This window comes from Gymnoscopelus microlampas, assembly GCF_963454915.1.
Source record: "Gymnoscopelus microlampas genome assembly, chromosome: 11".
NCBI lineage: Eukaryota > Metazoa > Chordata > Actinopteri > Myctophiformes > Myctophidae > Gymnoscopelus > Gymnoscopelus microlampas.
The window spans coordinates 43,850,444-43,863,121 of NC_139948.1; the positions used below are offsets into that span (position 1 = coordinate 43,850,444).

The 12,678-nt window shown below is 39.2% G+C and overlaps 1 protein-coding gene across 4 annotated transcripts in view; it reads left to right on the forward strand.

The window, feature by feature from the left end:
• LOC311055341 (protein NLRC3-like) overlaps window positions 1–7,473 on the forward strand; it is a 47,920-nt gene extending 40,447 nt beyond the window's left edge. For all 4 annotated transcript variants that reach the window (XM_084071490.1, XM_084071491.1, XM_084071492.1 and 1 more), the window contains 5 exons: window positions 967–2,728; window positions 2,823–2,993; window positions 3,444–3,596; window positions 4,751–4,797; window positions 6,504–7,473. In XM_084071490.1, coding sequence (XP_083927616.1) covers window positions 967–2,728; window positions 2,823–2,993; window positions 3,444–3,596; window positions 4,751–4,797; window positions 6,504–7,066 — 2,696 coding nt within the window. In that variant the 3' untranslated portion in view covers window positions 7,067–7,473. The remainder of the gene's footprint in view (window positions 1–966; window positions 2,729–2,822; window positions 2,994–3,443; window positions 3,597–4,750; window positions 4,798–6,503) is intronic.
• Window positions 7,474–12,678: the final 5,205 nt, after the last annotated feature.

Genomic DNA, 12,678 nt, shown 5'->3' on the forward strand with positions numbered 1-12,678 from the left:
GGTTGATGAGTTGAGGGCCGGCAGGTGTGTCAACTGAGGGAGACGAAGTGACCATAGGCGGTTGTGCTAAAGCTGGAAGTTGGGAGGCAAGCCTACGCCCACACAGAGCCACAGTACGCCCACACAGAGCCACAGACTGTGACACCTACAGAGCAGGGATGGGCAGCTTTGATGATGGAGAGGGTATATTTATCTAAACTATATTTCAACACTCACTCCAGAGGGCCACATTACATATACTGTCGCGCAGACACCTCTTATCTCTGTATTTTAACTTTTTTCGTAAATTAATGCCGTACTTCTATGTCACACAAAAGTAGCAAAAATATCCGATCTGTGGTTTTAGAACTGTTGTTTAAATAGGTCAATAATTCATCTGATCTCAAATGGAAGATTACTACAGATGTGCCATTTCAAAACTTCAAATGTCCTGCCATCGGCAAGACAGTACATTTTCAGGGGATTCCCAGGGCAATAAGAGGGACAAAGAAGGGCATTTAAAATGCTGAATTATTTTGATGATCACTGCTTTTATGATGCTAATTAATTTGAGCAACTGGTCAAGGACCTCTTGAAATCACCTTTCGCCTCATAATGAGTCTGACACCTTCTTCAACACACATTCTTTTGTTCTCATGTATATGGATGTCTGTTGAAGGGAAAACGGGGGTGTGTAGTGACAACCTCATTTTCAGTGGCAAAACAGTGCATTTTTAAGGGCAGAACAGGGAGGAAAACTCATTTTCAGGGCACTTTCAGGGAAAGAACAGTAACGTGTGAAGTTTTGAAGTGGCACATCTGTACATAATCCTACCACTGTTATGGTAACAACAGCAGACAAACAATCGCCCTTTTAACTTCAGAATGATCAAGTCCTCTCTTTTGAGGACCATATTTACCATAAGATGCACTTACTGATGCTGTCTGTTTTTGTCTCGTTTTTTTTTTTTTTTTTTTGTCATTTAGAAACTCAACAACTCAAGTCTAATCTTCAGCAGGAGTCGAAGTGTTTGGAAGAGTGGAATGAAATCGGTCAAACATCAAACAAAGCTCTTAATCAGATATTCACAGAGGTCTATATCACAAAGGAAGAGAGTGGCGAGGTCAGTAATGAACATGAGATCAGTCAGATTGAAACCGCATTTAGGAAACCATTCAGACCAGAAGCGCCAATCAAACTTGAAGACATCTTTAAGCCTTTACCTGGAGAAGATGAAATCAGAACAGTGATGACGAAGGGAGTGGCTGGCACTGGTAAAACAGTCTCAACTCAGAAGTACACTCTGGACTGGGCAGAAGATAAAACCAACCAGAATATCCACTTTGTGTTTCCATTCACTTTCCGAAGGTTGAATTTGGTGAAGGATGAGAAGTACAGTTTAATGGAACTTCTTCAACACTTTTTTGGTGTAATCAACCCAGCAAGAATCTGCAACAAAGAGACCCAAACTGTGTTAATCTTTGATGGATTAGATGAGAGTAGGCTTCCTCTACACTTCCAGAAGAATGCCATCTGGACTGATGTCACGAAGCCAACGTCAGTGGACGTGTTACTGACAAATCTCATTAAGGGACACCTGCTTCCCTCTGCCCGCATCTGGATAACCACACGACCTGCAGCCGCCAGTCTGATCCCTTCTGTTGACAGGGTGACAGAGCTGAGAGGGTTCACTGACCCCCAGAAGGAGGAGTACTTCAAAAAGAGATTTATTGATGATGAGTGCAAGGCCAGAACAATATCCTCACACATCAAAAAATCACAAAGCATCCACATCATGTGTTACCTTCCAGTCTTCTGTTCGATCGCTGCTACAGTTCTAGAGAATATCTTGAGAATAGAGAAGGATGGTGCACTGCCGGAGACCCTGACTGCGATGTACATCCACTTCATAGTGGTTCAGTTCAATCATCAGAATGCCAGGATGGACGGAGATCAGAGACATTTGGACTTGAATCCAGAGAATATTAAGGCTATTCTGGCTCTGGGAAAACTGGCGTTTGAACAGCTGAAGAAAGGCAACCTCATATTCTATGAATCAGACCTGAAAGAGTGTGGCATTGATATCAGAGATGCCTCAGAGTACTCAGGAGTGTTCACACAGATGTTCAAAAAGGAGTGTGGGTTGCACAACGTCAAAGTGTTCAACTTTGTTCATCTGAGTGTTCATGAGTTTCTGGCTGCTCTTTATGTCTTTCTCTCATTCAAGAATGATGGTCTCAACCTAATGTCACAAACAACCTCCAAGTTGTCCAATCCATTTAGATCTAAGAAGAACCTTTACCAGAGTGCTGTAGATGAGGCCTTAAAGAGTCCAAATGGACACCTGGACTTGTTCCTACGTTTCCTGCTGGGCCTCTCAGTGGAAACCAATCAAACTCTCTTAAAAGTTCTGTTCAAACAGCCAGATAATAGTTCACAGACCAACCATGAAACAGTCAAGTACATCAAGAAGAAGATCATGGAGAATCTCTCTCAAGAGAAAGCAATCGGTCTGCTCCACTGTCTGAATGAGCTGAATGATCATTCTCTACAGGAGGAGATCCAACAGTACATGACCTCGGGAAGTATCTCCACAGACAAACTTTCTCCTGCTCAGTGGTCAGCTTTGGCATTCATGTTGCTGTCATCAGGAAAGGAGCTGGACGTGTTTAACCTGAAGAAATACTCTGCTTCAGAAGAGGCTCTTCTAAGACTGATGCCAGTGGTCAAAGCCTCCAAAAGAGTTCTGTAGGTGAACTAACACATGGATATATATTATGTCATCTTTCTTTTATAGGAAAGAAAATAGAAACATCTAATTGTAGCGGTATTTTTCCTTTAGGCTGAGTGGCTGCAACCTCTCCGAGAGATGCTGTGAGGAGTTATCATCAGTTCTCACCTCCAACTCTAGTCTTATAGAATTGGACTTGACTAATAATGATCTGCAGGATGTAGGAATAATGAAGCTTTGTGTTGGACTGTCAAGTCCAAACTGTAGACTAGAGACCCTCAGGTCAGTCCAGTATTCCTTAAGCTTTTATATAAATGAGATGTATCCATAAATCCATAACAGGCCAATTTTAATTACTTCATGTCAAACGAAAATGTACTGCATCATAACACACCTGATTAATTACAGGGCTACTCCTTTTTGAATCTCATTCAAGATGACGTCCAAACGGTTTATTACTAGTTTTAAAATTAATGAATACTGTAAATATACATAAATATGTATCTAAATATGTATCTGAAAACATTTAGGCTAGAAATAAGCAATGTAGTGACATGAACCTTTAGTTTCAGTTTGTATAGAAAGGGGGCGTGTCTGATCAAATATATATATTAAATCAAGCAACTTAAAAATTGAATGGGCCCGTGTGTGTGTGTGTGTGTGTGTGTGTGTGTGTGTGTGTGTGTGTGTGTGTGTGTGTGTGTGTGTGTGTGTGTGTGTGTGTGTGTGTAGGTTGTCAGGCTGTATGGTCTCAGAGAAAGGCTGTTCTTATCTGGTCACAGCTCTGAGATCCAACCCCCATCTAAAAGTGTTGGACATAAGCTACAATCACCCAGGAAAATCAGAAGACACGCTGCGCTCTGCTGGACAACTGCAGACCCTCAGGTAGGGAGAGACTTGCTGCCAGTTCTTAGTTGTTTAAGAGTAATGAAATCATACCGTGATGCTGTATAGGGTCTGGCAAAAAAACCAAACAATAGGGGGCGTCAACTTGTAACTTGGTAACAGGGGCCATGTTGGGGGTCAGAGGCTGCATAATAATGACACTATTCTTACAGATTGAGGTGGATCATGGGGTTTGTGACGGAGGTTGTAAAATGTGACTCTTCCGGGCTATTACATACTTTATTGAATTACAATGGTGCAGACTTGCAACATTGTAGTTACAGATGACATAGCTTGAAATGTCAAAATTGTTCGTTTTTTAAACGGCCACATTAATTCATCATACAAGACAGCTGTGTCGTGACTTGTGTTGCCAGATTTTGCGAGAGAAATAGCAACCAGGTCTATGAAAACAACCCCAAAAGAAGTGACTATTAAAGGCCACATGAGCACTTTAAACCTATATGCACCTATATGCATACAAGCTCACAACAAATAAAAAGCAATCGCAATCCCTTCATTTTACTCAGTGTGCTTGCTTTTCTCTGCCCCCCCCCCCCCCCTCTTCCTATAAACAGAACTTTAACTTACATCTTAGGACAAGCCATATTCTTCATGCAACACATATACGTTTCACCTTTCTCAGAGCATTGTCAACATTGCTCTGAAGCATTTTTTCACTGAACAGTTTTTGGCTACAGGCTGACTGTCACACGCTCTCTCTCGTCTCGATATTAAGCACCACATTAATCTAAGCATATGCTGCCTGACAGCTGCTATCCAAAGTGACGGACTGACTGACTCTCTCTGGTTGAAATCAATGCTCAACGTCATGACGCTATCCGGTAAAATTACTGTGTTTTCACTTCAGGGAACATTTTATTTTCCCAGTACATTCGCAGAAAAGTACTAGGTAGCTTGCCATACTTTTAATTGCCATAATGTGTTGAGCACAAGGTAATTTCTATCCATCCTGTTCACTATGTAGTCGGCAAATAAGTAAATGTTTTGTCTTTATGAACTACTACTCTACGCACCACGCCCCACGCACTATAGTAGTATTTATTGTTTAATGGCATAAATGCATTATCTATCATTGTTTCTATTATCAAATAGAATATACAGGCATGACTTTGTCTCTCCTTCACCCCCAGTGTTGACCATGGTGGAGAGTGCTGGCTGAAACCAGGTTTGAGGAAGTGTAAGTGTTTATTCTGTTTCAATAAAATCAAAGCAGCACACATCCTGCTATGTAGAACAGCTCATATAAACAGCAGCTTGTGACTTTCACTTAGCATAACTGTAACATGTTTATATTAACAAAAACATGCATTATATTTCCTGGGGTTTATTATATAAAACAATCTAGTTTTGGAACCATGGTGTCAAAGCTTTCAGCACTTCATCTCTGAATGTAAACTCTCTGGCCTGTAAGAACACGCCAAACAGGAGTGATTTAATTAAAGATAGCCTCTTTCTAATTAAAAAATGTTTGATGTGGGCTTAAATAATGAACATTAACTATTAGGGAGACATATATTTCAGAGTCTCTATACTTAAGACCTGTGACGAATAGCCAAAATAGCCAATTTACAAGCTCGCAACGTGTTGCATCATGATGCGTTGCGAGCTTGTATATCGGCTACTTTCACTGTCTTTAGATTTTTTGAAATACAGTATACACAGTTTATCAGTACAACCACTGGTTTGTTTACATCTAGGAGATACAATACTCTAAAAGAGACCTACTTTAAACACCTTATAAGCAATAAAATACTGAGTAAATTACTTTAATTGCAATTAAGGAACTGAAAAGTATAAATACTTGTAACAGAGTATTTCTACATAGCAGTATTTATACTTTTACTTAATCTATTGATTTAAAACAAACAGCCTCATCCTGAGTTCCCCATTAAGACACATTACGACACAGAAACTATCTGGGGATGTCCATCAATAGCTTCCTGTTGGGGCACTGATAGCCGAGTGGTAAAGGCACGTACCACATGGGCTCTGATTCCTGACAGCGAGTCTGGGGTTCAATTCCTAAGCCTGGTGACGGCTGCATGTCACTATAGTGTGTGTGTGTGTGTGTGTGTGTGTGTGTGTGTGTGTGTGTGTGTGTGTGTGTGTGTGTGTGTGTGTGTGTGTGTGTGTGTGTGTGTGTGTGTGTGTGTGTGTGTGTGTGTGTAAATTATTTTCCAGGAAAAATTATAGTGAAAACAGACGATCTACAAGCTCATGTGAGCTTGAAAATCTGCCCTATTGGAAATAGGGCTTAACCACTTAAACCCTGTATTATTATTTAAACAGACCTGAGTTACAACTGTACTTGGACCGCTTTATTTTGCCCGCCGAGCAGGGGGGCAAAATAAAGCAGTCGTGAACTTGTAGATCTGCTATTTCTGGCAAACAACGTGCTCACAACGTGTCGTGATGCAATGCGCTATGAGCTTGTAGATCTGCTGTTTTCAAATAGCAAAATAATATGTTTCATAATATCATAATATATATATCCGAAAAGTAACTAGTAATTAAAGTTTTCAAATCATTTTAATGGAGTAAAAGTACAATACTTGCCTCTGAGATGTAGTGGAGTAGAAGTAAAAGTATTGGAAATTGGAAATACTCAAGTAAAGTACACATAGCTCAACATTTTACTTACGTACAGTACTTAAGTAAATGTACTTACTTTCCACCACTGGTAATTATAGAGTAGGTGAACATTATACTTAAAATTACAGATCTACAAGCTTACACTGTGATGCGTTGAGAGCTTGTAGATCTGTCATTTTCTGACATTTTTGAAACAGTGCTCCTAGTGGTTAATAAGTTACATTTGTACATTATTATAAAGTTCTATATGATTGTAAACTGGTGTTGTGTTGTGTGTTGTTCTCTCATCAGATATGTGTGAATTCACACTGGATCCAAACACAGCACACAGAGAACTCTCTCTGTCTGAGAACAACAAGAAGGCGACACGTGTGAAGGACAATCAACCATATCCTGACCATCCAGACAGATTTGACTACTGGCAACAGGTTCTGTGTAGAGAGAGTCTGCCTGACCGCTGTTTCTGGGAAGTAGAGTGGATTGAATGGGTTCATATATCAGTGACACACAGAAGAATCAACAGGATTGGACGGGGTAATGACTGTAAGTTAGGAGGCAATGACGCATCCTGGAGTCTGAGATGTCGTGGTGATGATAACAACGATTACACTGTCCGTCACAATGGGGAGCCGACTAAACTCTCTGTCCGTTCCTTTGACTCTGTCCTCCGTCTCCGTCGCTCCAACAGAGTAGCAGTGTATGTAGACCATCCAGCTGGAAGTCTGTCTTTCTACAAAGTGTTATCTAACACATTGATACACCTATACACCTACCAGACCACTTTCACTGAACCACTCTGTGCTGGGTTCTACTGCTGGGGTTCTGGTTGCTCAGTGTCTCTGTGTCAGATCTAGGAGGTACAGTAACAGACACGCACACACGTTTAGCTTTGAGTTTGGGTAGAGAGTCCAGATTTGTAATTAATGTAATAATGAATTACATTTTTGGGGTTGTTCATTCCACATTATAGCAAAGGAGAAACACAAAAAGTAACCTGGGTATAACTATACAAATGGGTTCTACAAAGAGAAAGGTAACATACATACAGAGAGAAGAATAAACATCAACCCCACATCCTCCTTTTATCATCATTCCACTGTTTCTATTGATTGTATTCCTTAGTCTCAGCCTTTTCTTAATGTAATGTAATGACCTATGATTGTATCGATTTATTGTGCTTATCAAAGCCATTTGTTTGGTCAAATGGTCTGTAATGACCTATGAATTCATTGTATGGGACATTGAGATGGGTTGTACAATGTTGTGCTTATTAACTCTTATGTTATAGTAACCTGTGTATCATGTGTGACACACTTTCTAATAAACACATACTGTAAGAAAGTCACCTTGTTTTGATGCAATCTTTAAGGGTAATAATACTAATAAATATAGCTGCAAGCAGCGATAATACAGGGCCAGTGAATGCAGAAAGAAAAAAGCAATGATAAGTAATATGCACAATAAGCCATAGAAACATACTGTAGAAGACTGAACTTGAGAGAAAGAAGACCATGCAATTAAAAAATGAGCATTTTAAACCCTCACTAACACTAACCACAGTAAAACAACGCCTAAGCCTATCCTCAAGAAACACTATGTGTAAACCTAAGAAAGCCAAATCATGATCACCTCAATACATTGTTGGGGACAGGAATCGAACCAGCGACCTACGAACTCACAGGCTGCCTCTCTTCTCATTGAGCTAGATATATGGCTTCCCTGACAGCATCTGTTGACATCTCTTGGAGCCAAAATGCCTTTATATTTATTTTGCTTGTTATATGTAAATGAATGATGTGGCCTTGGTGATAATGACACTGATGTCTTCTTAAATCACAGTGGGTGGCCCTAATATCTACCTCATATTTCAGAGGTGTGTCATTATTAGTCACCATGACAACCACCACAGGAGAGGTGTGTCATGGTCAGTAGCCATGGCAACCACCACAGGGGGTGGTTACCCATTTATACCTGGTTGGTGGGTGATTGTGTCCAGGTGGCAATCTAGAATAAAAAAGAAGGATGGATTACAGGGGCGTGTCCCAGCGTAGTACCGGGGTATTGCACATGCGCAGTGTTATTAGGAAGTGCACGACGGAGTGTTCCAGCAGAGGCGCTACATAAAAAACCCCAGGATCCCTTCTCAGTCGGTCGAGGTGTGTGTTTGTTGTTCTCTCCACTCAGCACCTAAACAGCTGGAGGTTTGTAATTCTAATACACAAGTGGACTAAATGACTTACATAGTTATAAAGAACAACAACAAAGTGACATAAACCCCCATATCCAAGTTATTAATATGCATATCTATCATGTGGTGTTCACAATCAACAAATAAAAAAACATTTTGAAGACGAATATAAGTTTTTATACTGTGAGCATATGTAAACGCATAGGCCATATATATATATATATATATATATATATATATATATATATATATATATATATATATATATAATTTTTTTACCTAATCTCTTCTAGGCAGCGACTCCAAATATAATAATATGTGTCTTAATATGTGGGCTACAAATCCAATAAAGTAGCCTACACTAGTTGCCATACTCTGTATGTAGTTCCAAATGCAATTTCGGAGCAATAACATTTTCCTATTTAAAAGTATTTCTATTTATGTGTATGGTCATGGTTATTGTGTAATTAAAAACAATGCTGTTTATTACCACACTACAGCACATCTGAATCTCGAGCACTTCAATTTGCACAAAATACCTGACAGTAAAGCATCAGTAGATAAGAATTTTAATGATTTCTATAACTTTGGGCTGATATTCATTCAGTGATATGCCACACAATTGTGCCTATTATGGCACTAAATAGGCCTACTTGTTTTGGCCATATTAACATTTAATTTCAGCAAATAAAGATCTTCAGCAGGTCTCCGTGGCTACTGAAGTGACACAAAACAAACACTACCGTTTAAGGGTCACACGCTGCCATCTATGAGCCTTTTTGTATGTTCAGGCAGGATTTTACTGCGCATGTGCAATACCCCGGTACTACGCTGGGACACGCCCCTGTAATCCATCCTTCTTTTTTATTCTAGGTGGCAATGGGGAAAAGCCACACAGTTTTTGACCGTGTTTCATGTGCTGTACAGGTCGGCATTCAATGCTTCTGTCTGAGTATTGTGTATCTATGATTTATGGGCAATAAATGGATTGACATATCCGAAAATATACAACAGCTCTGGACATTGAATTTCATGCATGCGTCTAACTAAACTCAACCAAGTTGCCCCTCACAGTAGGCTTAAAGGTAAAGGCTCTACAACATCTATAATTATTTCCGTCCATTATGAACCAAGCCTAATTTTTTTTGTCTCCTCGGAACGAAAACTAGTGAAAGTATCCGATCTACAAGCTCACAAAGGGTTGCTATCTGAAAAGTTGTGTGATTGTAGATCGGCTATTAAAGTATGTCACACATTATAAAAACATACTCTCAAATAAGCATTTCATGTTATCTTTAAAAATTGCACATGCATTATTTGATGCAGTCATGTTTTGTGCGATGCAATTAAAAAGTGGAATGACCCACCCACAGACAGACAGACAGACAGACAGACAGACAGAGAGAGAGAGAGACAGACAGACAAAAAAGCAAAGTGCAATAATAGCACATGGAAACGGAATAGATTGAAATTGAGACAAAGAGAGAGAGTCAAGGCTCATGTGTAAGCAGGTTTAATGTCATGCCTCGGCCAAACGAGGCATGACTTTTGCTTGTTTAAAGTTTGCATTTAAAAAAAAAATCTATAGCGCCAATTGGACCAATTGGAGTAAGATTGGTTTCAGTGATATTTGGAATGACCCTATCGAGGTTTTATGGCTCTAGGTCAAAAAGGGTATGAGTTGTACCTGTTTAAAGTGTGCACTTTCAATTGAGTGCTATAGCGCCACCTTTTGACAAAAGATTGTGAGATTAATTTCTTGATAGTTTTTCATGACCATCTACCATATGGTTTCGTAAAAAACGCATGCACGGTTAAGCCAGAATTGCCAAAAACGGCAGAAGGAGAAGAAACAGAATAATGCCAATATCAAAATGGAGCCATATGCTTGAAGCCTGGCCCCATAAATAGTGAATAATGCCAATAATAAAACGGAGCCTTGCTCTGCAGAGCCTGGCCCCATAATAAAGCAGGTGTGTGGATGCCACAGCGTGAGGACAGTGTTAGTTGAGGACAAGAGGAGATCAGGTTTGACCAGATGTGTGTTTGTCACGGTAGCTTTAATAGCTGTGGTTTCCATTCATGTGAACAGGTATTCTGTGTTGATGAGAGAGTCTTAAAGCATGCGTGGGTGAGATGTAAGGTGTGCTAAAAGGAACAATGGGAACAGATACTGAACCTGATAACACATTAATGAAGGTATGAGACCTTTTAAAGGAATGCAGTGTCAGTGGTTTGATGCCAGGGCTCCTAACTACCATCAGATTATTATTATTGTCTCCTCCAAGCCGAAGGCGTGACCGAGACTATGTTTTGCACTGTGTGTGTGTGTGTGTGTGTGTGTGTGTGTGTGTGTGTGTGTGTGTGTGTGTGTGTGTGTGTGTGTGTGTCCTCACAAGAAATATTTTGTTTGTTAATATAATATATTATAATAAATAGTTTGTTTTATGGTTAAGAAAGATTTTTAGAGACACGTTTACAATTATGAAAATATTCAGGTTAGGGTTAGACATTTAGAGGTTTGGTTTAGTGATTAGAGTGAGTTATGACTCATTCACACTTTATTGCAAGTTGGTGTTGTGCACCGAAAAATAGCTGACCTACAAGCCCTTGTAGATCAGCTATTTTAGGCTCTTGGCTTATATGACAAAAATGGAATAAAATAAAATAAAGAAATGAGGCAGGTGTTTGGATAATAATAAATAATAATAAAGCAGGTGTGTGGATAATAATAAATAATAATAATAATAAAGCAGGTGTGTGGATAATAATAATAAATAATAATATTAAGTGTTAGTAATAATAGCAGATAATAATAATAAATAATAATAAAGCAGGTGTGTGGATAATAATAAATCCTAATAGTAAAGCAGGTGTGTCTCCTCCAAGACGAAGGCGTGACCAAGACTATGTTCTGCACCGTGTGTGTGTGTGTGTGTGTGTGTGTGTGTGTGTGTGTGTGTGTGTGTGTGTGTGTGTGTGTGTGTGTGTGTGTGTGTGTGTGTGTGTGTGTGTGTGTGTGTCCTCACAAGAAATATGTTTGTTTTATGGTTAAGAAAGATTTTTAGAGACACATTTACAATTATGACAATATTCATGTTAGGGTTAGACATTTAGAGGTTTAGTTTAGTGATTAGAGATAGAGTTATTATGACTCATTTACACTTTATTGCAAGTTGGTGCCGAAAAATAGCTGACCTATAATAATAAAGCAGGTGTGTGGATAATAATAAATAATAATAATAATAAAGCAGGTGTGGAATAAAATAAAATAAGGAAATGAGGCAGGTGTTTGGATAATAATAAATCATAGTAAAGCTGGTGTGTGGATAATAATAAATAATAATAATAATAATAATAATAAAGCAGGTGTGTGGATAATAATACATAATAATAATAAAGTAGGTGTGTGGATAATAATAAATAATAATAATAAAGCAGGTGTGTGGATAATAATAAATCATAATAAAGCAGATTTGTGAATAATAATAAAGTATAATAATAATGTATAATCATAATAAAGCAGGTGTGTGGATAATAATAAATCATAATAAAGCAGGTGTGTGGATGCCACAGCGTGAGGACAGTGTTAGTTGAGGACAAGAGGAGATCAGGTTTGACCAGATGTGTGTTTGTCACGGTAGCTTTAATAGCTGTGGTTTCCATTCATGTGAACAGGTATTCTGTGTTGATGAGAGAGTCTTAAAGCATGCGTGGGTGAGATGTAAGGTGTGCTAAAAGGAACAATGGGAACAGATACTGAACCTGATTTAAAACCTTAAAGCATTTTAAACCCTCACTAACCCTAACCTTAGTAAAACTATGCCTTCCCCTAATCTTAAGAAACACTATGGGTAAACCTAAGAATGCCAAATCATGATCACTCGACACATCGTCGAGACAGGAATCGAACCAGTGACTTCCAGACTCATAGGATGCCTTTCTTCTCATTGAGCTAGACATATGGTAGCCCTGGCAGTGTCTGTTGATATATATAAGTCTTTCCGTCCCTGATGAACCAAGCCTCTGTTTTGCTAACTACTCTAGATCACTGGTTCCATAACCATCTACCGATAGAGAAATTGTATTTGAAGCAGATGCTGTAGAGAGCCATTGGCCCAACAGACCACAACCAGTGAAAAAGGAGCTCACACAGTTTCAGGCGAATTACTCACAAATCCTGGGTTTAAGTGTTTTTCAAACAGCTCAAAATTGCAGTCAATCTAAGGGCGGAGCTTACTGGTCAAACCGATAGATGTGTTCCTCATGAGTCAAGGC